At 49.0% G+C, this 26,802-nt stretch overlaps 1 protein-coding gene across 2 annotated transcripts in view; it reads right to left on the bottom strand.

Moving 5' to 3' along the window:
* SLC2A8 (solute carrier family 2 member 8) overlaps positions 1–26,802 on the bottom strand; it is a 136,624-nt gene that overhangs the window by 15,865 nt on the left and 93,957 nt on the right. For both annotated transcript variants that reach the window (XR_015295856.1, XM_086920958.1), the window contains exons 5-9: positions 18,030–18,241; positions 5,441–5,590; positions 5,244–5,352; positions 4,626–4,799; positions 2,951–3,096 (exon numbers count right to left, since the gene is read on the bottom strand). Coding sequence is in view for 1 of the 2 variants with exons in the window: in XM_086920958.1 (XP_086777084.1) it covers positions 2,951–3,096; positions 4,626–4,799; positions 5,244–5,352; positions 5,441–5,590; positions 18,030–18,241 (791 nt within the window). In the remaining variant the exon portion in view is untranslated. The remainder of the gene's footprint in view (positions 1–2,950; positions 3,097–4,625; positions 4,800–5,243; positions 5,353–5,440; positions 5,591–18,029; positions 18,242–26,802) is intronic.

Below are 26,802 nucleotides of genomic sequence, written 5' to 3'. Positions count from 1 at the left end.
CGTGCATTAAGGTAGTAAATTGATAGAGTCGCGGGCCAGGGATTGACAGGGCTCTGTGAGATTTGCGTGGAGGTGGTAGAGTTTTGTATTTCTGGGAATGTGCTCCGTTCAATAAAGATTTCCTTCTCAGTTGTTAGAGTGAATATTTCATGGGAGAGGGCCAGATGAGTGGAGTGCATCAATTTGAGGGCTTCTGAAGGGTATGTAAAGAAACGTGCATAGTGGCTGGCCCCTGGGCCCGGACAGGCGCAGATGGGCTTGCCTTTGGCGTGCCATCGGCGCGCCCGCCACGCTCCCGCGATGCATTTGTCTCCGGGCCCCGCCCACAGCTCCGCCCTCTCACAGCGTGATTGGCTGCTAACGGGGGGAGTTGACAGGAGCAGCTAGGAAGCCAGAATAGCCGCCTTCCGCACTGAGGTCAGTTTCAATAAAATTAACAATTTTACACAGTAAAAACAGATTCTAAAGGTAAATTTTGAAATGCTAACAGCAGAGATTTTGCGAGGCCTACAAGTAGCGTTCGGTGGGTAGCGACAATAGCCTAAAATAAGTTATAAAAGGGCTTTTAATTATGATGAGGTCAGTCACTGCAGCCAATAGCCTGATCAGAAATAACTGATCCATGTGAACACAGCCAATCGCTTTACTTTCACATGGAGACTCCGACCGCTGAAAACAGCTGAAATCTCCATGTGCAAGTATGGGCTAAAGGAATTACCAGGGAAATTAGACCGGCAATTCCTGATTCCTCCAGTAATTCCGAATTTCTTTTAAAAACTTTCTTTATTGAAAGAAACAGGAATGATACCTGGTATAAGCACAGATGACGACCATGCTTGGGTACAGAATCACAACCAATACACTACATAGTATAACAGAACAATATGAAAACCATTGGAAGTGCCCCAGGTCAAGACAGGAGATGGGATCCAATCAAAAAGGTCTAAACCTACATTAGGATAAACGGCAAGGAACAAGAGAGAACATGATGGTCAGTCAGTGCCCATGGCAACCAGTGAAAGTCGGAGAGGTTGGCGGGGTGAAGAAGGAGTGGTCGAGGGGGGATAAGGGAAAGATCATATATGGGGGTTGTCTGGAAAAGGAGTGGGAACGAAAAGGGGACAGTGGTGGAGGAGAGCCGGCTCCTGTTCAAAGTCCTTCACAGTAACCACATGGGGAGGAATGCGAGTGCTGGGACTGGGGAGTGGTGCCACAATCAACCATTGGAGGGACTGAGAAAAGGGCAGAAGATTGAATGAGGTGGTAAGGCGTGGACTACCAAACATGCATCACGCAAGAGTGGGTCAACACTCCAAATGCCTTGGAAGAGACGAGGGGGAAAGAGTGGAAAGGCCAGGGAATGTGGCAGGAAAGGCACATGAACCAGGACCAGGGTGGTCTTGGCCAATTCCGGGTAGACGAGGAGACGGCAGGACGGCGCTGGAGGTCAAGCAAAGGGAGTCCAGCCTCAGGGAGTAACCATTTGGGGGCTGTGAAGAAAAGGCTGTGGCTCCTGGCTGCCCCACAAGGGTTGTGTTGAGGGCAGCCATTAGGTGGGCACATGATACGCAAGGGGAGCATGTGAAACGCAAAGTTCAAAAGGGGTAGCATTAATTTTCAAAACTGTTTTCGCCAGCCAAAAAGAGAGAGACCCACCTGTGACCAGCTTGCCATATTGGCCTGAATGCTAGTTTGGAGGGGGTCTAGATTGCATTGCACCATGAGGCAGAGACCTGGCATGACCTCTATGCCAAGGTGACGAATGGAGGAGAGGGACCATTGAAACAGGAAGCTGCAAGAACTGTTAGGAGTGTGGAAGTTGTGAGAAGAGAAAAGCCTCACGCCCATTCTATCTCTGGGTACTAGATCAACCAGAGTATAAGTGAGACATCGGGGGGATGAGGGCCACGAAGGGAAGCAGCCAGGTGAGTGAGTGTAACTAGAATGTCATCAGCATACAGAGTCAACTCTGTACCCCGCTAGGAAGGGGAATTCCATGTATATCAGGGGAGTTACAGATTGTGACAGCCAAGGGTCCAAGGGCAAGGATAAAAAAAAGGGGGTTGGGGAAACAGAGGACAGCCTTGACAAGTGCCCTGATGGACCTCAAAGGGAGGGTACAGGCTTGGCCTCTTCAAGTGACAAAAGCCTTGTGATGGTAGTACAGCCACAAGTCGGAAACACCGGGCCCAGCCCGCAGTGCTACAAAACTCGGAACAGATAATCCCACTCAACCCTGTCAAAAGTCCCCTCGAGGTCCAGGGACAGGCATTTTCTAATCCCCAGCCTGAAAGAACCTCTAGACTAGAGGATGTGGGACAGAAGACGTATGAGCATTGGGGGGCAAACCAGACATGGTTGCTGTGTACCAAGGAGAGTATCACCTACTTAAGTCTGTTGGCCAATACCTTGGCATACACTTTTGTGTTGACGTTTAACAGGGAAATCGGGAAGTAACTGGAACAGCTCAGCAGATCTCAGCCAGGCTTAGGAATGAAAGTGACAGATGCCTGATTGGCTTTAGAAAGGAGTGTGGGGATGCCTTTCAGAACAGCCTGCAAAACAAGGGAGCGGTACAAAAGGGGGTGGTGATGGACGGAGCATCTGAATCAATCAAACACTCACACCCAGTCAAAAGATCTGGGTTTAATCCATCACCGTTCTTTAGCCCACTCTGCCACCCCAGTTCAGACATGTAAATGATGTTGCTCATTGAGATTAGAAATAACTCACTATAGGTTTTCTAGATCTAAGTGATTGAAGAATAGTTCAGATGTGTAAAGTGTTTGCTTGTTCACTTACATCACACTGTTGTGAAGCATTTAAGTTTCTGACACCCACCTGACAGACTCCACCAAGAGAACTGTTCAAAATCTCACTTTCATTAGCTAGTAAATTGATAAGTTATCCCTTTTTATTAACTTATTGCTCAATCATGGTCTATACTTACCATAAGATCGTGAAATTCCTTGGTCACCAAAAAAGCAAACCCCCAGTTTGTCACCACACAGAAGCCACTTGCCACACCTCTGGCTCTCACAGGAAAGATCTCAGACATCACAAGCCACGGGATGGGGCCCCAGCCAATGGCAAAACCTATAACAGGCACAAAGCAGAAGAAGAGAGTTCACAAAACTTTGCATCTCTGAAACATTTTATCTGTTCATAGTAGCTTTGCATTCAAAGTAACATAATTCAATTTCAATAAAATGTTTGATGTAATTAGCAAAAGATGTAAAAGATAAACTTTAAGCAGTTTAGATGTCATGCAGAAATTATAACTTGCTTAGTTGACAGGGATAAGATCCAGGAGGTCTGTACAAATGTAACCGCTTTCCTCTACATCTGCTGCAGACCACTTAATGCAATGGTTTGCAACTGAGTAAGAAGAGCGGTCAGCCATATATATGACTGGTTCGAATCCGAAACTAGCTCAAAACCTAACTTAGGAAGCTATAAACGCAAATGGATCAAATAAATATAAAATGCAGACCATCATGATGTAACTGGTCTCATAGCAATTTTGGTGGTCAATGTACACCGAACTGCAGGTGTTAAGCCACTTTCCAGTTAACTGCTCTTATTTTTCTGTGGAACTAACTGAGGAAGAAGACTGCTTCAAAAACCGATTATAGGCGAGAGTAAGAGCAGGTCAAGGGATGCATATAGAGATTGTAGAGGTATGGGAATCCAAAGCAAATCAGAACCTGCATTTAGCAGAATAGAATATTTTTTCTGTTCTAAAGATATTTATGTGGTGTTCAAATCACACAATCATCAATGGCGAAATTTACTTTGCGAAAAGAGCATGTAGATAGGTGTAAATTAAGCAAGTACTGTCTAGTTTCCTCATTTTCAAATGTGGGGGTTATGAGGGAGTTTGTGGGGATTTCTATGTGAGCCTATTAGCAACCATTGATGACAGTGAAAACTTGTAGGTTTTTAGGTATTCACATACTTCTTGTAAATAATTCCCACCTTGGAAATGCATGAATATTTATGTCTGTCAAAAACAGGTACAAGTGTGATTTCAATGTGGGAATAATGTATATCAGCTTCACAAATGTAGACGTTTCCACGTGATGGAAAAGCTGCCTTTGTAAATCTTAGACATTTCAGTAATTTGGGTCATCTATAACCAGTGTAGGTATCCAGGAGTGTTCATTCCGAAGATCCTTTGAGAAAGTAATAAAAATAGGAAAGTGCCATTAAACATTAAAAGCAATCCTACAGGAGAGGACAGCCCTCTTTCATAGCATATGGGCTGGGACATGGGATGTAGTTTCAGAGAAAAAAACATTGTATAAACAGTAAAGTACCCATGAAGTGCTTACAGTGAGAGTAGATTCAGAGGGTGAACTCTGTGATCTGGTCAGTTATCAAGGGATCTTTATTTTCAAAACCATAACATTTATAATATTTTCTGGCTGGCTAGGCATCCTCCCACCCTCCTATTTAAAGAAAGTTCTAGAAAGATGGAAGTTGAGGGGAGTTTACCTACTATGCTGGCCTTCTGTATACAATTCCGACAAGCCAGTACCATTCGCAAGCACTAAACTGAACCAAAAAATTGAAGCCAAAATATTTTAGTTAGAAAACAATAACACAATACTTTGTTAACCTACCAGCTATATAGATTCCCATACTGGAGAGGGCCAGCCAAGCTAGGGGATTGGATGTTTCAGCAGGAGACACACTCAAAACTGTAAGTAATTCTGGATGCGAAGAGTTGTTGGGGTTCACAGATGTAAGTTTAAAATATACACCAAACATTGCAGCACTGACTGCCATAATAATTCCTGAAAAAAATTAAACTAAGTGTTTACTAATATGGAATATTTCATTTCAGATAGTTTCTTTTAACAAAAGCAACATGCAATTTATAATTCCATAATATGGTAAAGAAGTGCTAGCTCTTTCTTCATTGTCGCATAAAAAGTAGACACTATCCATGTGAAACAAGTACAAAATGACATGCGGTCAGCGTTTGTCAGAATATACATTTGATCCCAGATTAACCACAAAGGCAGTAACTGTATTGTAAAACTGTCATGTGTTCACATAAGTGAATACTTCTTTGCTGGTTTTCATTCGCAACCTCATTGAGGTTGGTCGGTAATAGTTGGCATGCAAGATACCACCTTGACTTCTAATTAGCTCAGTGGATAAAATTCAGGGGAGCTTACGATAACCTCTTCCGAATCCACTATAGAGACAGTCTGCACAAAGAACAGCTTCCTTACCTGAGACAATGAGTAGCACTTTCCTTCCAGCTCGGTCCATGATAATCGCAGCTACAGCAGTAAATACCACTTGGATCACACCAACTATAACTGAGGCCAAGCTACCGTTCTGGAGGAAAAGGGAGAACAGTCATTTACATAACATATGTTTGTATTACAGGCTATTCTGGACTGAAAGAAGAAGAAGATTAACTTACCTTGAAATTGGCTTCTTCAAAGATGGTTTTCGCATAAAACATGACAGCATTGATGCCTGTCAACTGCTGGAAGGCCATCAGCAAAATACCAATGAGAAATGGCTTGTAAAGTGCTGGAGTCTTGAGCTCCGACATGCGGAACTGCTCTCCCTGGTGAAGCAAGTAGTTGTAATTCAGAACATGGTTTCATATGTTATTACAATAATGATGATAATTTATACGTCATTTATTATGGTACAAAGAAGTCTTGGAGAGAGAACAATTATTACCCAGCCATGATTAAGCTCACTTCACAGACTATGGAAGGAACATGCAACCCACAGGCCATACAAAGACCTCAACAGCGAGCACTAAGACCATTCACCTATCTTACCTGCATACTATATTTTTCAGATTTATTCCTGGCACCCAACAGGAAACAGGAAAGGTGTTGATAAAAAGACAAGGTTTTAAGATAGCCGATAAACAAAATTGGGCATGTCGTTTTCAAAATCAAGTAATGCTGGCCTCTCGAACCTTTCAGGACATCAAGAGCTGCAATCAGTACCTTTGTCGGGCTCAATCCAGCAGGTCATCCATTCTCCACAGAGAAGAAATAACCCACATTCACATATTATCCTTTTCAGTGAGGATTAGCAGAGTGCCTTATTCTGCCCTGGGGAAGAACAGAAGTGTAGACTATATTCAAGCACCCAGACACAAACAATAAAACCACAGAGAACCATGACTGGTCCCAGTGAAGAATAAACTTGCTGAGCATACTCTTTTGTTCTGGTCAGAAAATGTTTAAAATCACCCTGCCACATGGTAGATATACCCCTCGGTTTCTGCATTCCTCAAGTGCTCCAACCTACTCAGTTTTTTTCTGTAAACAGGCACTACTTTTGGCACTGCTGCTGTAGAACTATGCAGCACAAGCCTTCTGAACCTCATGTTCTGAAAATTACTAAAGACCCACATTCCCCTTCCTGTGCCCCCTTTAACATATTTCCACCTATCGGCCTTCGTTTTATGTTTAATTATTTTTTTACCAATGCACATCACCCTCAGAGAAGTAATATTAATGGTTGCAATAGTGTAATGTTACATAAAGTGTAAAATAATGAAGGTCCCATACTATTGACCTTGGCCATGCAGAAGGACATTTAAATGACACCATGATAGATTAAAATGTCCTTTTTAAAGGCTTATCTCCAGAGTGGAAGTAAAAACAAAACGTCCTAACTTTTAGTAACTGGAGATTCAGGGAAATCTGTCACTCTGCAGTGCACACCACTCTGAGAACTTTGACTATGGTTCATCCAAGGGTGAACTGGCTGAAGGAAGGAGTGTCTTGGAAATGTTCAGATGGAATTACTCACAAGTTGTAACAGTGTTTTCTATACAGTTGCTAGATTAAAGTTCCTTACATTATTTTTTCTAATTGAGCATTTACTTATGTTTATCTAACACACATCATAGTAATTGCAAATGTTCTAGTGAATAAGTTAGTTTTTAACAAAAGGTTTTAAACAAAACAGTCTTGATTGTGACTGACTTTACAGAAGCACAGCAGGAGAGCTTTTGGAAACAACCTACCCCTCACAAAGTCTCAACCAGGTTTTGAAGAGTTCTCCATACTGATCTGATATTGTGAATTACGCCTTCAAGGAGATTATTAAACCCCTATTTGTATTCTCCACTGTATAGATTCTAAGCTACACATCTGAATCCAATTGACATGGGAATGTCAACCCTCCTGGATTCATTAACAAGCATCTACAATGCAATAGGCCTCACAGCATTAAAGTTTGAGTTATTGGCATTGTGTATGACAATGCGTTGCATAAATTTTGTAGCAAACTTTGAATTGGTGAGCAGTGTTAATCCCCACCTCCACCGAGCCATCCCTAGCGGATTGACGCCGGCGAGTTCAGCTTTTAAAAACAGTGGGCACAGTGAGTTCGTCACACAGACCGCCAGAAATAATAGGCTATGCGTCACAGTGCTCTGACACGAAAAGATGCGGTTTACAAGTCCATTACTCGAGGTGCCAAAGTTAGGGTTCTATCTTTGCATTCCGATACTAGTTCTGAAATCATAATTTGATATAGAAGATTACATAAAGCACCTGTTCACAATTTAACGAACACCAGAAATGTTCAATTGCGTACATTTTTCAGCACAGTATGACGGAAGACCTTTACACACACTAAACTGTTTTCTGGTCACGCTTTCTCATCCATGAGTCAGGCAGTCACATGTTTGCTGTACGGCTCCTCCCAACCGTAACAAGATGCTGGTCCTCTTTCCTCGTGACTCGCATATTGGATGTCCCACCATGCTCTCCACGCCTCTGAAGCAATAAGCTCCTCCCCTTCAGCAAAGCCAGGGTCATCGCCTATGTACACAAATCCACGCAGCTCTATGGCAGAGACAGGGTGACGTCACGGACGTTGGCCTTGGCCGCCGTAGCCTGCCACTGGCTGCTGGAAATATATAGGAAGTAGGTCGCTGAAATGGGAAGAGCGGTTTAAAGTCACCATAGCTCGTTCAACTGAGGAGATATGGGAAGAAACGCTGAAGCAAGCCACGGCGGGAAGCAGACAGGTAATATAGCGTTTCGGCGCAGGGGCAGGTCTGCTGCAGACCACCTCGGCTCGCACACTTGAGCCATAGTTGTAGGGGGGAAGGGGGGTGCGCTTGTGTGTGTGTATGTGTGCGGCGGCGGGGCGGGGGTCTCTGTATGTGTGTGTGCGTGCGTGTGTGTAGGTGCGCTGGTGTCTGTGTGTGTCGGCGGGGGGGGTCTCTGTATGTGTGTAAGTGTGTGTGCGTTCGTGTGTGTGTGTGTCTCTGTGTGTGCGCATGCATGCAGGGGGAGGTGTGGCTGTGTGTGTGGTGGAGCTTTCCAGGAGACAGGAGATGGCCACAGAGTGCGCGTGCGGCCCTCTCCAATCGCTGATTTTGGGATGCGCGTGGCCAGCTCCTGTCTCCTGGAAAGCTGTGTCGCTGAGAAAAGGTCTCTGGCTAGACCGCGCTTATGCGCGGGTTAATCGACACGAGACCTAAAAATGACTTTGGTTTTAGCTTTCCTAACATATGTTTGGAAGCCCCCTTCCAGAGGCCTGTCACATCACAAATCAACACTTATATTATACATTGCTTTAGGTGAGGTATTTCACAAAGGCTTGAAAAAAAAAGCTTTGCCTAAGCCAATAGATTTGACTTTAGTATAGTGCACTCACGCATGAAGACACCATCCATTCACACATAGACCTATATTATCACTAATATCTGTTAGAAGGTGGTTTCTTAGTGGGTGTAAGTAGGTACCTACCACTAGTAATAAGGCCACTACCACAATATAAGGCCCACTCAAGGTCTCAATAAATTATTCCCTTGCTTTTCCCTTGGTAGTGGGCTAGGGAGCAGTCATGCTTAACTTAAGAGACGAGTTTAAAGCATTTAAAAACACCTATAAAATAAATTAGTAAAAAATCCAACACCAATTTATAAAAATAGGAAATATTTTTATGAATATAATAACAGCAAAATGACAAAGATCTAATGTAGGGAACCGGAGAGGATTTTTTTGAAATAATAAACAGTGCCTATAATCCAAAAGCTCCACTTTAGGAAATCTGATCACCCTTGACCGGGACAAAAGTAAAAGTTTCAGGCTGACCGTGATGGAGTGCACGTTGGATACAATGAGCGGTAAGGCCTGGTCAAGTTTTTACCTTCTGATGTAGTCACTTTTTTCAAGATGTTTCTGTTCACGTCAAGAGAGCCTCCTCTGTAGGACGGGTTCGACAACGACAGCTTGCTTCAGTGGCATGCCTCAGTCTCGTTTACGAAGAGCTTCGGGGGGGGGGGGTCAAACCTGAATTTCAGGCTGGGTCGCAGTTCGAAATTGCCAGCTTGACTCTTGATGACGGGTCGGTTAACTTATGGAGCTTTTTACCAAAAATTATCCAAATGATTTCAAACTTCTGTATCTTCTTCCAGAAGGTCCTTTTGGAGTTCCATAGTGACCACACCACCATTCCAAGGTTCCAGATTCTCTGAGCTGCTCTTTGGGACGTTGGGACTACAGTTCCCACAATGGACCGTGCCAAATTCTTAAACGTCCAGTTGAAGGTGGTCAGTTGGGTTGTTCTTGATGGTGATGATGCAAGTGGAGCTCCTCTACAATGTTGCTTCCAGGGAGTCCACTCCAACTTCCACAAAAAGGCAAAATCATTTTTGGGTTAAGGACCAAAGTGTGCAGCAGGTGCAATCCTTGTAGGTGCGATACTCTCTTGCACAGTCCAAGGGTCCAGCAGGGCAGACCTTTTTCTTGTAGTTTCAAGGCAGGGATTGGAGTTGCTGGGCAGCTCTCCCCTATTTGGGATGACAAGGAGGGTGGCACCCCTGACCAATGGGTACAAGGTACCATCCTCAGGTGTGACTTCCTACAAAGTGTGCCATTTTCTTGTCCAAGAAAGCACTCTTCATTAATGTTTAAATTGCAGACAATCTCTCCTAGAGCTCAGGGTCTGGCTAACCCAACCAATTACTGGGGCTTGCACCTGGCTGGGGGAGCACATAACGGGGTGAGCAAGGGTCCTGTCCTAAACGGTCTTCTTCTCTTTGAAGATCAGTTTAGCAACCCAGCCCCCTTCCTGTCCTGTGCTTGGCAGCAGCGGTTCTCCTCCCACCAAATGTCTGCTCTGTCTCAAGGCAGGCCACTTCACACCTCATCAGAGCAGTTTGGCTCTGCCTGTCTAAGGCCAGTCAATCAGGAGAGGCATCTAGAAGGCTGGATGTTGGCACAAAAGAAAAGCATATTCTGTAACTTCTTTTCTGTCATAGTTGTATTAAATCTAACCTTGAGGGGGGCGTGGCCAAGATGGCGGTGTGAGCGGACATGCTTTGCTGAGCTCCCGCCGCTGGCCGCCGTTTACTAGCACAATCTCAGCATCCATCCCGGCCCGAGTGGTTCCCTGGCATGCCCGGTGACGGCGCTGCTGCAGCGGAGGTGCTGACTGTCGGTGCTGCCGACCGGCGGCGCCCTGTTCCCGCCGGGCCTTCCCGGTGTTGCAGCGGCCGTTGGGGCCTGAAGGGAGCGGAGCAACGAGAGCGAGGCCGTGTTGGGCGGAGTCCGGAGGCCGCCCCTGAAGCACCCCGGACCGGCGACTGAGGTGACGGCAGGTCCGACCCGCGCTGCGGTGCGCGAGGCCCCCCGCGGTTCCTTAGCAGGGGCTTCTGCGGACCTGCTGTTCCTCCCCAGCTCCATAGGTGCACATCCCTGCAAGCAACAGACACTCCTGGAGAGCGCCAGGGGAGCGGGCAGAGGCGCCTGGCTTGACCGACTTGCGGTCGGAGGTGAGGAGCGGGGGTGGACGAGCGGCCTCCCAGCAATCTGCCAGACGGAATCGGCGGGGCGGGGACGACGGGGGCGGACCTGTGGCGGCGCCGGACCCCTCGCACGCTGTGGGGCGCCTGCATTCCCCTGCAACACCGGCGGCCTTAAGAGATCACGGGGGCCGCCATTTTGTGTGTCACAGCGCCGGGATCCAGAGCGCGCCTTGCACGGGCCTAGCCTTCACCCCCCACTGGCGGGCCCTCTCCTACGGCCCTGCTCCTACCACACGGCACCCGCCGGGTACAGGAACAGTACCATACATCGGCCCAGGCTGTGGGTCGGACGACGGGCAGCAAAGGCCTGCTGCTCATGGGACAACTGCAGGTGGAAGGAGACTGAGGAGTGACCACACGTGGGTGTTGCGCGCGGGGGGCTCCCTGCGCCTAAAGCTCCTTCTGCCCGCGCTGTTGCTAGCAATCCCATGGCCACGCAGGCTCCCTGGCGGCGGACCGCTGCTCTGTGACTGGACCTGGTCCGGCGTCTTGCCCTCCCGTGTGGCCCAGTGGGCCCTGGGCCGCCGGCTTGCCGGGCGCTGTGGGACCTCGGCGCACTAGAGGTTTTGGAACCCTCGAGCCGCCGACGGCAGCTGATCTGTGCCCCGAGGGGGGTCTAGTGAGGACATGTCCACCGGGAGGCCTCGGAAGGATCGTTCCATAAAAGAGCTCTTCACCCCTGGCACGATGGGGAAGCGGACGGAGGCTGCTGCAGCCGGTCACCGGGTGGACGCCGAGAAGAAGGCCTCAGCCTCTCCGTCCTTGGGGAAGACGGATCCCGAGGGCCCTGTCACGCGGTCCTTTCTGGAGTCCCTCTTTACCGGTCTGCGGGAGGACATTCACGCCTTAAAGAAAGAACTCCAGGAGGAAATAAAAGAGGTGCGCCGAGACACCGATGCCATTGGTGAGAGAGTGGCGGACTTAGAGGCCAAGAGTGATGTGCGGGATGCGGAGATAGAGGCGCTACAACAGGAGTTAGTTCGCATCCATGACCAGCAAGTGGATCTCCAAACACATGCTGAAGACTTGGAGAACCGCTCCAGGCGGCACAACATCAGAATCAGGGGAGTAAAGCAGTCCCCCGACACGGCAGATCTCTTTCAGTTCACTCAGGGACTGTTCAATCACATTCTGGGCCGGCCGGCGGACTCCCCCCTGCGACTGGACAGGGCCGACTGGAGAGGGCCCACCGGACGGGCCCGCCTAGGACTAACGCAGCCCACCCAGCGGACATTCTGGTCTGTGTGCAGGACTTCAGGACAAAAGAAGAGATCCTTACCAAGGCACGCCAGACGGCGCAGATCACCTATGGTACACACTCCCCAACTCTATATCAGGACCTTGCCGCTCTTACCCTGGAGAAGCGACGCACCTTTCGGCCAGTCACGGCGGAATTACGAAAGCGTAATATCTCCTACAGCTGGGGTCACCCCTTCCGTCTGGTGTTTAGGCTAGGCAACAACCTTCACCAACTGCGCTCCCTCAGGGAGGCCTGCACCCTGCTAGACATTGAGGAACCAGCAGAGGACGAGGAACCCACGCGGGAAGGCGCTGCCAGTGAGGAGGCCCCCGGGCGATGGAGGCAGCAACGGCTCCGTCGCAGGCCGAGGCGCCCTGCAGCGACGGAGATAGAGGAGGGTCAACGAGCTGCGGTGGAGACGGTAGCACAGGGCCTGGTGAAACAAGACAGCGGCTGACCTCCGAACCGATGGAGTTATGGCCCGGATGAGTGCAGTAGGGCCGGGACCGCTTGAGCCGGCGGCGGGGGCGGAGGTTTTGGACTCCACACACTTCCCCGACTGAGACCCTAATACTTCATCTACGGCTGTGGATGGGGGGACGGGTCGGTTCACACGCACCGTTGCCATTGCCTTCACACCAAGGACATACCTTACCACGGGTTCAGTGAACTGCTAACTGGACTTGGGACTATGTTGGACCGTGTTTTTTTCATGGTTGGGACAATGGGGCGGGATGGGAGGGGGGTGTTGCGAATGTTTGGGTTGGGGGGGAATTGAGAGGGGGGAGCTCTCCTTGTCCAGGGGATTTTGACCTTGCAGATGGGATTGGCAGCCGGACCTGCGTCGAGCGAGGGGTCACCCTACAACCCACACCCGCAGCCCGGGTGCTGGCCTTAGCTTCCTTCACACTGCGCCCGCCATGACTCGCCACCTGAGTATACTTACACTTAATGTGCGGGGCCTCAACAACCCAGTCAAGCACAAGGCGATACTGTCCTTCCTGGAACACTCGAAAGCTGACATTTGCCTCCTACAGGAGACACACCTTGTGTCTAAGGACCATCACAGACTTAAATCGCGCTCCTTCCCTTGGCAGTTTTTTTCCTCCACTCAGAAAAAGGTAGCAGGGGTAGCAATATTAGTAGCTAAATCCTTTGAGGGGAGGGTCCTACAGAAATAGGCTGAGATCAAGGGGCGGCTCCTTGTCCATAGTTTTCAGGTAGCGGGGCAAACATTACTGGTGGGTACAGTTTACGCGCCGAACGAAGGACAAGAGAGGTTCTTACGCACAGCACTAGAGGCAGCCACGGCCACCACGTACCCGCACTTACTAATTGGTGGAGATCTCAACCTAGTGTTCCACAACACGGCAGACCGCTCAGGCCAAAGGTTCGGACAGGTGGGGGCGCTCTCGGCGACGGGACATGCACATATTTCGGATCTAGGCCTCACTGACCTATGGCGACACTCCCATCCGTCCGCGACAGCGTACACATACTACTCGGCGGCCCGCAAGACCTATGCAAGGTTGGACTATTTTTTGTGCTCTTCCCAGCTAACAGGCCAAGTTGAGGACGTAGAGATACTTCCGGCCTCATTGTCTGACCACTCACCTGTGGTGGCGACCTTTCAGGTTGCACCCACACCGACACCTCAGCGACACTGGCGGCTCCGAGACGGGCTTCTACAGGTCCCAGCCACACAAGAAAGGCTCAAGACCGCGATCGCTAAATTCTTAACGCACAACGCGAATGGAGACACAACTAAAGCCACACAATGGGCGGCACTCAAGGCGGTCCTCCGCGGTGAGATCATATCTATTGCCACCGCTAACAATAGAGAGAGGGCGCTGAAGAGAGACGAACTCACTCAACGGGTGGCTGAACTGGGGCAGATGCACCAGCGCACTGGGGCCGTGCGGGCGTGGCGCCAGATGTGCACCGAACGGAAGATGCTGGCTGCCCTGGATCAGGATGTGGCCGAATACGCTGCCATGCGCCTCAAGCACGCATACTACACCGGGGGTGACCGCTGTGGGAAGCTCTTAGCGAGCAGGCTACGGGCACAGGATCAGAGGCGGCAAGTACGCTCCCTCCTGTCCGCCCGAGGCACCCAGATCACGGAGGACGCGGCTATAGCGGCGGCCTTTGGAAACTTCTACGCCGCCCTCTACGATGCAGATGGCCTCGACCCGCAGGCCGGACTGAACTATTTGCAAGGAGCGACGCTTCCCTCCCTAACTCAGGCGCAAGCGGAATTCTTGGATCGGCCCATTGGTCTAGAGGAGGTCATTTCGGCGATATACCGCCTTAAAGTGGGGAAATCCCCAGGGCCGGATGGCTATACCGCGGCCTTCTATAAGACATTTTGCCCACAGGTTGTCCCTTATCCTGCGTGACCTGTTTAACACGTTTGACCAGCCTGGTGCCATCCCCCCGGACTTACTTGAGGCGGCCATTTCGGTGATCCCCAAACCCGGACGAGACCCAGCCGCCTGCGGCTCCTACCGGCCTATCTCTTTGCTGAACGTGGATCTGAAGCTTTACACCGGCATCCTCGCGAGTCGCCTAGCACCGTACATGCAGCAATTGGTAGAGCCTGACCAGTCGGGCTTCATCCCCCAAAGGCAGACTAGCGACAATACCCGGCGGGTCCTCCACCTCATCGAAGCCGGTTCACGTACAAGGCCAGGCTGTATGCTCCTCACTATCGATGCGGAAAAAGCATTTGATAGGGTGCACTGGCCTTACCTTGACCAGGTACTACGGCACTTCGGGTTCGGAGAAACCCTCCGACACCGTATATTTAACTGCTACCGCCGACCCAATGCGGCAGTGCGAGTTAATGGCCATACTTCTCCGAGATTTGATATTGGCAGAGGCACCCGGCAGGGCTGCCCACTCTCCCCCCTCCTGTTCGCACTCTATATGGAGCCGATGGCGCAGAGAGTCCGCCACTGCCATCTCCTATCTGGGCGTCCTCCTGACCCCAACGGTGCAGGACACCGCGGAGACCAGCTACGAGACCCTCACGAAGAAAATCCGAGACCAGCTACAGCGCTGGAAACCGCTCACGCTGTCCTGGCTTGGCCGGATCGCGGCTGTTAAAATGACATTGCTGCCCCAGATTCTGTACCTGTTCCAGACGCTTCCCTTGCGGCCCCCAACCGGGTGGCTTCAAAGGACCCAATCGGAGTTAACGCGGTTTATTTGGAACGGCAGACGCCCGCGGTTCAAGCACACTATTGCTACTTTGCCCCCTGAGCACGGGGGAGTCGGAATACCCAACCTCAGGTTATACTTTCAAGCGACACAACTGCGCACGCTGGTGGAGTGGACCAATTAGAGTCGGGTAAACACTGGCTCTTTCAGGACCAGGCAGTAGCAGGTCGCCCACTGCAGGGTGTCCCATTCCTCCCACGGTGCCATAGACCCCCCAATTTGTATGCCTCAAGGATCACGAGCACAGTCCTCCGGGTATGGGACAGGGTGGCCGTGGCTAAAGGGCTGACCTCCTTTCCATCGCCGCTGACTCCGATCTTCGATAACCCGGACTTCACACCGGGCTTGGACGCTAGGGCATACGCGGCATGGAGAGCGACCCCCTGCAGGGATGTGGGACACATGTTTGACCTCAAGGGCATCCTTCCGTTCCACAAAGTGAAAGAGGACTATGGCATTGCCGAGACGGATCGCTTACAGTATCTGCAGGTGAGACACTGGGCCCTTCACCCCTCGGTCCAGCCAGGCGCCCAACGGCATCTCGCACCCTATGAGAGGTGGCTACTGACCCGCACGTCCGACAAAAAATTAATCTCAGATCTCTACGAACAGTTACTCCCTACCAACATGCACACATATAATGCAGGAAGGACTAGATGGGAGAGGGACCTGGGGCGCCAACTCACATTGAAGGAATGGGAAGGGGTTTACTACAGGGCCAGGCATTCCGTACACCATATGGGTCTCACTGAGACCATGACCAAAGTCGCCGCGTACTGGTATCATACACCCGAGAGGTTGCATCGGTGGGATCCCCAGGTTAGTGACCGCTGCTGGAGGGGCTGCGGGGAACTGGGGACGTTGGAACATTTGTTGTGACAGACTCCGTCCATACTGGACTCCCATTCTAGATCTAATAGACTCTCACCTAGTCACGCAACTACCTCGATTTCCAGCCTACATTATACTGGGCCTCCCTAACGCTCTCATGTACCCCCTGAAATCCTGGAGGGGGAAACTGATCGCACTGGCACTGGGGGCAGCAGTTCAGAATATAGTAGCCCACTGGAGGGCTGTCCAGGCCCCGCAGCAACTGGGTTGGCTACATCGTCTCTGGTCGATTCTGGGAATGGAGAAGCTGTCGTTGGCCGCAGCGGGGAGGGGGGCGGACTTTGCAGCTCTATGGCAGCCCTTCCTCACCCTGCTCACCGGGGAATTTAGGGAAGTGAGCTGCCCCCGATATCTGCGGTTGCTGCGACTTGCGGATACCCCACTCCCGGAGCCCAAGCCACGCACACGCAAGCGCAGAAACCCAGCATGTGCGGCGCCGACTGGCTCGTAGAGAGGCAAGGATGATCTGTTACCCCATGTTTGACTGATGGACAAGGAGTGGGGAGGGTGAGGGAGGGGGGAGGTGCCCCGGGGGTTTTGTCCTGTGTTGGGGATTCCTGTTAATATCTCGCATTATTATTGGCTCCGCTTGCACCTCTATGGCACCTCTTTTGACGCGGCCGGCCCAGATGGGTTGTAGGCGGCTTGCTGTGTTGACTAAGTAGGCCCTGTATCGGCACATTAGGTATAGGCAGTGACTTTGGCCCAGGCCGCCTCCTCTCGAGGCCGGCGCTGATGATTTTTGAGAGGTGAGTTGCGCTTATTTTCTGCTTAATAAACAGATTTAATACTAAATCTAACCTTGACAAGTAGTTGGATGTATTCTATTATTTAAACAATTTGAATTATCTTCTCAGCTCACTCCTGTCAATAGTTAGACTTTGTTAATAATTAATAAAGCCTTCCCATGTTAGCCTATGGAGCTATTGCACTAAAATGTGGAAAAAACGGAATTGGCCGTTTTTCCCCTCACCAGGGCATATAAAACTCCTTTTATAATGTCCCTGCATATCGTTACAAGGCACCCTACCCCTGGGGCACCTAGGGGGGAACTTAGGGGTGACATATGTAACAATAAGGTAGTTTAAGACGTTGGAATTACTTTTAATTCCAAAATCACATTTTCATATAATTTTGTTTTAAAAGAAGCCTGAAAAGCGGGTTGCTTTTAAAATGACAGCAGGCAACACATCAGTGCACACTTAAGTGTATTAAATCTACTGGGCCTTTAACCCTACATGCCCTACTATATACTAGGGACTTACAGGTAGGTTGCCAGTACCAATTATAACCATACCTAATTACCATGAGTCTTTTACACAGAGCACAGTTAGCTGGGTCTGGTTAGCAGAGCCCAGGGCACAATGAGTCAGAAAAACAGTATCTAGTAGTCAAAATAGGGGCATAAATTGGAGGGACACTGCAGAAACTCCAGGTTTTTCACAATCTCTATAGCACTATTTTATCTCTCGTTGAGGCTCCAAAGCACTTTACTGAATGGCCCATTGATGGGACTCAGTTGATCGAAGGTATCACTTTTGGTACCAGATCCAAGCTTTGATTGCAAGAAGGTTGTGCAATCCATGAATCACCTGGTGTGCAATGTAATACAAATATGCAGAATACAGCAATATTTCCTTCAGACATAGATCAGCAGGCAACGTACACCAATATACGCCAACTAACATGCAGGGACCTACACAAACAGATTGACAGATGTGTTATGTTGGTGCATATATGACACTACATGCTGCTCTAAGGCCCTCTCACAGTGCTAAAGAGAGGAAACAGAAGAGACACAATGGTGTAATCCTGCATGTGGTGATGCATAACATAACCCCCAAAGCAAAACATTACCTGGTCCTGTGTGCTCTCATCAATCTGACTGCATTCCCACTCATGGTCAACGTCTGGTCCCCTCAAGAACTCTAACGCAGCCAATGCTTCAGAGTATTTATTCTGTTTCATTAGAAACCGAGGTGTTTCAGGCATAAAGCACATGAAGACCAACATGAAAAATGGAGGTGCACAGCACAAGACAGCTAGCCAACGCCATCCAAGTCCCATTCCTAAACAAAAGTGAGAAACAATGAGACACAGATAAAACTCTTTGGAAATGAACTGTTCGGCAGACAAGTCAGGTTAGATTAGGCACCCCTATGCTCAGACTTCAGCTCTCTAGAGCAAGTGAGCAAGGAACTTTGTACAACTCCATTCTGCACACTGAGTTGTCTTGAATTGCTTTTAGGCTGAATATAATTGTGTAATATATATAGGCAAACTAAGCACAGATCAGTATTGTGCTTTAGTTTTGCAGGACACAATTCTTTGTTAAATGGAGAGGTCATGAATAAAGCTCTAGCCTCCGGCCGCAACAGATTCAATGTAGACACTTGTCCACACCTCCCTAAGAAGCATTCCAATTTATCAGTACATGATAGGTGTGAAATAACATCTACTAATGCTCAATCGAAATCATCTCAAGCTACTAATATTAATAGGGTTTTAATTGTGACCACATTAAATAAGATTGCATTTATGGACAACCCATGCAAGATTATCATCAGTGATCCCATCAGGGCATCAGGCAGGGATGCCAACAGTAATGTAAAATAGTTTTATGAATTCAGAATACCTCTTAACAGGTAATACATAACATCTAGATCTGCAATGTACAAAGGTGATAACAAGTCTCCCCAGAGCCACAAGATTTTATCCGACAGAACATAATGTGTATTAGTAAAGCGCATGTTGACCCTGAAGGGTATTCACAAATCTGATTGATTGATTTCTCAAGCAGTCAAAGTGTGCACACACCAGGGTAGCTCGGATGGCACCTGTCAAACTTTGTGATCACAAAATATCTTTTTAGGTTGATCCTAGGCAGCACGCATGCACTGTCTGGAAGACGTGCTGTATTCACCAACACAACATTATTCCTGCCAGTTACTTACTATTGGTTCACTACTGTTTTGCTCTTGTTTGTTGCCTCCTAACTTGTCCACGCTCCACGCACCCGATACCTCACTTCCATTAAAGGCTGAGAAGCACCAGTTGAGTACAATGTCCTTACGATTGCATTCCTGATCAGTTGTTTTGGAGAACTCTTTTGTTTAAAAGTTCCTTTCCAAGCAGCAGAAGACTGAATAAACAATGAGGTTTCCCGGTAGTAAACAATTTCAGATTTATGAAAGTCAACAAAATATTGGAAAACTGGTACCAAAATAACATACTTTTTAAAATATATTTAGTGAAGAAAAGTCGTACGGCCAGATATCTATTTCAAACAGTACTCGCCTCGTCCAGCGAACTGGTGGTATTGTCAACCCCTCTTCTGTCACGTGCAATTGAGAGATCCTGAGCAGGGGATCTCAGTTTAGGGGAAGCAGCGAGGGTCTGGAACAGACATGGAGATCTTTAAGTGTTTTACCAGAAATTACTCGTCAGCCAAGGTTGGGGCGTCAGCCGGGAACGTTTGCAACGTCGCTCCACCCATACGCTCACTGCACGCTTAAGCTCGCCCCTAGCTAATGCCTTTCCTCCCTCAGAAGAATGCCACTCGAAACTGGATTTCTATATTTAGTAATCGGAAGTGTTCGGAATGCCGCTGAGCCTTCTGGCTACAAAAAATACTGCATACCTCCCTGCTTTATCTGTCTCCATAGGGACTGGCCTTCCCTCAATGTGGGCTGCCTCCCGGGCACTCTCTTCATTTTTGTGGTCAGTCGACTGTGGCTCATATTAAAATATTGAGCCAGTAGCTGAGCAAGAATTACGTCAAAATCTGCTTGCTGTGCCTAATTAATGCATGATATGTGAAGAGAAAGCTATAGTAATAATAATAATAATATTACCAGTATTTGTAAAGCGCAAACATTTACCCAAGAGCGTCAAGGCGCTAGGGGCAGTCCGGAAGACTAAGCAAGCTATTGCCCAGACTCACATGGTGCTACTGCCGGCGATCGAACCGTGAACCTCTGTAGTTCCGTAGATTGAGGGTCTGAGGTTCGGTGGTTCCGAACCCGTTAAATAAAGATCATCGGAAATAGACGATTTTGGTGTCAGCGGACCGCAAATCATGAGTGCGGTATGTATGAGTGTTTTCGCATTAATCGATCAATGAGAACACTATGTATTCAGGGTTTTCGTTTGAACCTTCGGGTTCCATTTTGTGTACGGCAGCCATTTTGGGTGGTTGCCCTCACATAGGCCGATGATTGCGGCCGAGCGAGTCCTTGGGACACGTACACCTTAGCTGACTTCTGAATGACCTGGCCGAACTGACTCCCTTGCCCGAGGCTGACCTTGCTAAGCCAGTTCCTTGTTAAGCAGCTGGTTAGATAAAGATCAAAAAGCAGGACATACCGTAATTTACAGCACACTGCACCCACCTTTCTATCTTGCTTCCAATCTGTTTCTGCTCCTTCCTTTACGACATAATCATTGATTTGGGTTGAGGTTTTATGATGGGTTTGTCCGGCCTGATCAAACAGGAAAATGAAATGTGCTTGGTCATTTCTGGTGGGCTGGACAACGGAAAAGGGGATTGTCGTCATGCGCTACTTTTGAAATGTCACAAACTGATTGGTCGGTCTGTATGTAATCGATGCTACTTTGGAATGTGATTTTTGGCATAAAAGACCATGCTCCGCTCATTGAATTTGTGCAGTCTCTAGAGAACCACCCGTGTTGTGCTTCGTAGATCTCTGTTCCTGGTTGCAGCCAATATACTTTGGTCTTTGACGTCATCAAGAAGTGTCCCGTGTCTCTGTTTGCCAAGGCAGGGGAACTCGAAGGCATCGGGCGTTATCCCTGGCGCCGCCGGGTTCTAAAAACCCAGTCCTTCACCTCCATGTTCCGGAGTCAGCCGCCTTGGTCTCTGCGCCACACCTCTTCCTAACTAAGCTTTGCCAAAGCAGTGCTTGGCTGAAGTCCGTATAGCACCTCTTTCCATCTTTAATGTTAATATATATATAATATACTGCCATCTTGTCGGGCCTGAAGATGTGATGAATGCAGCTCCCTGGCTCCAACTTAGTTCAAATTAGACCTGAAATGTCTAAAGGAAATCAGCATGATTGTGTTTGCATGGAGGGAAGTGACAAGTGGTGCAACAGACTACTCCGGACGAGATTTAATTTATTTTAATGGAAGACTCTGCCAAACAAATCTAATTTGACTCTGCCAAACAAAACTAATTTGAGTGAGCATATTAAATACTGCAGGGCTCGAAACATCCACTCGCCCACTCACATTGTCAAGCAAGATTTATTCAGGACAAACTATTTTTATGGACTACGCACCCTTTGTGGCGAGTTTAAAATCCTCTGACTTCAGTCACAGAATGAAAAGTAAATGTAGTAAGACAAACTAACTTTTAACCTCTGTCTCTGAAAGCAGAGCAAGTGTGAGTAGGATAACAAGATTTAAAGGCATCTTTATTGCTCACAAAGTGAAAGAGCAATAAAAATGCCTTTAAATCTTGTTATCTTGCCACATTTGCAGGCTTTCAAAGACAGAGGTCAAAAGTCAGTTTGTCTTCCTAAATTTATTTTTAGGTCTCGCCTGAGCCAAAGCACTTGCACATTGCTCCGGCGAGATTATAGTAAGCGGTCCGAAAAGTCTACCAAAGCGGCGGATTAGACACAGTTCATGTGAGACAGGCGGGTGCACACCGCCAGCCACGTCACACACCACCATTTGTCTGTGCCTCGGCATCAGACTTCAAAGGCTGCCGCTCCCCCGCCCCCCACATCAGACTTCAAAGGAATGCGCTCCCTCTCCCCCGCCACAGCAATGCCGAGAGTTTGTTTCCTTCACGTTCTTCTTCTCCTGTTTTTCCCTTTCCCTTTGGCCATTTGCCTTTGTCACCTCTGTTTCGCTGTATTTTTTAGACTGTTTGTCTTTTGGCTGTGTGTTTTTCTCACAGCTTCTTTCTACGTGCCCGTCGTAACGTTCTTCTACCGCCGTTAACCTGTCATGCGTCTTATTTGTCGGCGCATTCGTCGGCTTCCTTTTAAATCTTGCTCTATGTGTTGTCTGTCGCGTCTTTCCTTTCCTTGCCTCGGCTGTCTGTCTTGTTGCGTCCGCCATCTCTATCCATGTCTTTTCTCTCTGTGCCTGTTACTGTGTGTGTGTCTCCTGTCTCCTTGTATCTGTTACTGTTTGTGTTTGTCTTTCTCCCTGTGCCGGTTACTGTGTAAGTTTGTCTTGCTCTCTTTGTCCCCCAACTTTCCTTTTTCCGCCCGCTATCTGTGCCTTGTCTCCCCATGCCTGTCACTGTGTGGGCTTAGTTGCTCACTTTGTCTCGCCGTTGAAACACTCGAAAACCATGAGGACTTATGTTCCGTTTAAAATTGCAGAAATGCACAATAAAGTTAATTCATTTGCAACCGCATTGGTCAATAAAGTTCTATCGTTCGGAACCACACATGGGCGTTCCCTGGTCTAGTTAGGGGTCACATGGTACACGGACGTCACTAACCATGCGCCGGTGAGTTCTGTTGGTCAATTTTTGTTTATGAACGCCAATGCAGATTGACTTATAGGATGTTTTCTCAAATTAGTCTAGGTTTTCTTTTTAGATTCCGATACGTAAAGAGTTGCACATGATAGGTAAGGTGCCTTTTTGATACTTTGTCCATTGAGCGTGTTTGAACGGAATATTACTGTTCTGTAACCACTTTCTTTTATGTGTCAGGAATTGTTACAGCCTACTCATTTGGAGCACTCTGCCTTATCGGTATATACATTTCAGAGGTATTGATATCTTTTGCACATAACTATATTCATGCCGACAGGGATCGTTAAGTAGGGATGTCACATACTGGACAGCACGCATACAGTTCATGTGATCTATGCGCGTGCACACCATCGCTCACACCACGCGCTGACACAGCCCTCCTCACTCTTCCCTGAGACAGCGGTCCGCGCTGAGACAGGGACCGCCCAAGGCCTAAACCACGCCCACTGCGAGGCCACGCCCACCCCAAGGACTACAAAAACGCTAGAAACCAAGCGTTCACCATTATTATTTGTTTCATCCTCTGAGGCGGAAGCCGGAGAACTGTGCTGACCAAAATTGCATTTTAAAACTTGTATTGCGCCGAATTTGTGTTTTTTAAAAACAAGGAGCTCACCTGTTCAAGCGCTCACACCACGCGCTGACACAGCCCTCCTCACTCTTCCCTGAGACAGCGGTCCGCGCTGAGACAGGGAACGCCCAAGGCCTAAGCCACGCCCACTGCGAGGCCACGCCCACCCCAAGGACTACAAAAACGCTAGAAACCAAGCGTTCACCATTATTATTTGTTTCATCCTCTGAGGCGGAAGCCGGAGGACTGTGCTGACCAAAATTGCATTTTAAAACTTGTATTGCGCCGAATTTGTGTTTTTTAAAAACAAGGAGCTCACCTGTTCAAGCGCTCACACCACGCGCTGACACAGCCCTCCTCACTCTTCCCTGAGACAGCGGTCTGCGCTGAGACAGGGAACGCCCAAGGCCTAAGCCACGCCCACTGCGAGGCCACGCCCACCCCAAGGACTACAAATGTGCCGGCCATACCAGCGCAGCGGACGAGCGCAGCGGGAGCGCCGTTTGCGTGCCGAAGGCGCGCCTAAGGCAAGCCCGTCTGCGCCCGTCCGCGCACGACCGGGCCTAGGGCCAGAACCCGTGCCTGAAACATCTTACCTAAAGGTAAGCTACTCACGTAGAGAGCTACTAAGCCTTAGACCCCCTACCTCCTCCTGTGATTACATCCATGACCTAAATGGACCTTTCACTCGATGCTCTCTATGCAAGCCAGCCCAGCTCACGCTCCCTACAAAACCTATCAAACCCGCCTCCCTCAAACTTGCCTCACTGAACTGTCGCTCACTTCCGAAACACGCGACACAGATTATCCATCTCCTAGAAGATCAGGAGATAGATATACTCTTCCTCACGGAAACGTGGCTCGGTCCACATTCTCAATCAGACATGGTACTAGCAACCCCACGGGGCTACTGCATTCAGTCCCTACCCCGCCCTATAGGCAGAGGTGGTGGTGTCGCCATTATTCATCGAGAACATCTCCACTGTAAAACCTACGATGCGCAGATTACCGACTCAGAAAGTCTTCATTTCACCCTCAAACTAAACCCTACCAATTCACTAACAGGATTACTTGTGTACCGCCCCCCCGGCCTTCCAGGCCCCTTCGCTTGTTCTCTTCTAGACTTAGTCACAACCCAGGCCCATTCCCTATCAAACTTTTTGATAGTCGGGGACCTGAACATCCATCTGGAAGACCCGGTAGACTCGGTAGCTAATGACCTGATCCAAGATCTAGCGGCACTTGACATCCGCCTACTAAACTCCGGAGCCACCCACATCAAGGGTCACCTATTGGACCCGGTGTTCACTAGCTCTCCCTCGATGCAAGCGAAGGAGGCCCTTCCCCTTCCCTGGACAGACCACTTCCTAGTCCCCTTCCATTTACCTGGAACTTTCAGGAAACACCGAAAACCCCCCACCTACAGCAAGGACAGGACCTGGTCCAGACTCCCCACGGAAGAATGGGCTAAGACCCTTGAAAAAACCACTCCTGCACACGCAGAAGACCCGGCTACAGCAGACAGAAAATTCAGGGACTGGATCACCTCCTCCCTAGACTTAGTACTCCCACTTAGAACCAGGGAAGACAAAAACGGCAAACCTGGCTCAGCTCCATGGTATTCCGCGGACCTCCGAATACACCGCAAAAATTGCAAAAAAGCCGAAAGGCTCTGGAGGAAAAACTGGCAACATGCCAACAAAGAAGCTTACCAGTCCACGGTCAGGACTCTATAAAGAGGCCATCAAACAAGCCAAAGCCTCATACTATGATACGCGGATACAAGAATCATCCAACTCAGCCCGAGAATCCTTCTTAATTGTAAAGGAGCTGCTCAAAGTCCCCATCACTTCCCCCTCCAACACCCCCAAAATTGACAGAAGTAATGAGTTAGCGAACTATTTTAATGACAAAATCACCCGCATCCTGACCTCCCTCCCACCCCCCGGTCCCCCCAGCCACACGGAAAGCCGATCATTCCTTGACCAGGCTGAAAGCAACTTACGCCCCGTTCTACCGACATTCCGGCCAGTAACCTTCCTAGAGGTTGAGCGAACCCTAACGAAAATGAAAAGTGGGTCACCCTTGGATCCAGCACCAATCAGGTTCCTCAAGACCGTAGCCTCAGTCATCGTACCTACTGTCACGGATCTCATCAACAGCTCGCTCGCCCACGGTACTGTCCCCGACAGCTGGAAGAGTGCGGTGGTAAAAGCACTTTTAAAAAAGCCCCAGCTAGACCCAGTAGACCTGTCTAACTACAGACCAATATCTCTACTTCCTGGTATCAGCAAAGTCACCGAGAAACTGGTAAACACACAATTATCACAGTTCCTTGAAACCAACAACTTGCTTAGACAATCCCAAACTGGATTTCGCCCGGGCCATGGAACAGACACCGCACTCCTCGCAGTCATTGAGGAAGCAAGGGGCATATTGGATTCAGGAGGATCAGTGGCAGTGATCCTCCTGGATCTAAGCGCAGCCTTCGACACAGTCAACCACCGTGTCCTTCTACATAGACTGGCGGATGCAGGACTTACCGGGACAGCAATCAAATGGATTGAATCCTTCCTTACAGGGCACACTTTCCAAGTGTGGGACGATAATCATCACTCATCCACCCTCCCACTCACAAGCGGCGTCCCTCAGGGCTCCTCCCTGAGTCCAACGCTTTTTAATGTCTATATGGCCCCTCTTGAGGACGTGGTAACACCATTCAACATAAAAATGGTGAGCTATGCTGACGATACTCAATTAGTCGTCTCCCTGTCCCAGCTGATCGACCATCCAGAAAACCTGACCAACTGCCTCACAGGAATTCACAGCTGGATGAATAACTCATCATTAAAACTAAATGGGACAAAGACGGAGGTGATGCTACTAGGAAAACAATGGACGACCATCCCTCCAGCACTCTGGCCCGATGTGTTCGGGGAAATTCCCCCCCCGAAACGCGAAATCAAGACACTCGGGGTGTGGCTCGAACCAGAACTCACTATGAAAACTCAAGCAACCAAAACCTCGGGCACCTGTTTCGGGCTCATGCGCACGACCCGTAAAATCCTGCCCTTACTGCCACCTACTTCCAGGAAGCTACTCATCCAGGGACTAGTACTGTCCCGCCTGGACTACAGCAACCTGGTCTATCTGGGAGCCCCTGAGGCCACCCTAACGAAACTCCAGCGGACACAGAATGCGGCGGCACGCATGCTTACTAACACCCCTTCCAGAACGTCCGCCAAGCCGGCCCTCAAAGCTCTGCACTGGCTCCCTGTGCGCCAAAGGGTGCAATTCAAAGCGATGTGCACGACACACAAGCTGTTCAACGGATCTGGTCCGGCGATTCTCAGCAAAATGATTACCCCTACACAGCAACCAGATCCCTACGATCCCAGAATGAGAATCTAGCTAGCACCCCTAGATTTAAAAGAACCCGTACAGGAGGACGGCAATTTTCCGTTCAAGCAGCTAAGGGATGGAACGCTCTTCCCGCTCCCTCAGACTTGAACCCAACTACCTGGTATTCCGCAAGA

This window comes from Lissotriton vulgaris, chromosome 5 (assembly GCF_964263255.1).
Source record: "Lissotriton vulgaris chromosome 5, aLisVul1.2, whole genome shotgun sequence".
In the NCBI taxonomy this organism is placed as follows: Eukaryota; Metazoa; Chordata; class Amphibia; order Caudata; family Salamandridae; genus Lissotriton; species Lissotriton vulgaris.
The sequence above is the reverse complement of the archived record's forward strand: the minus strand, read 5'-3'. Positions and strand labels throughout refer to the sequence as shown.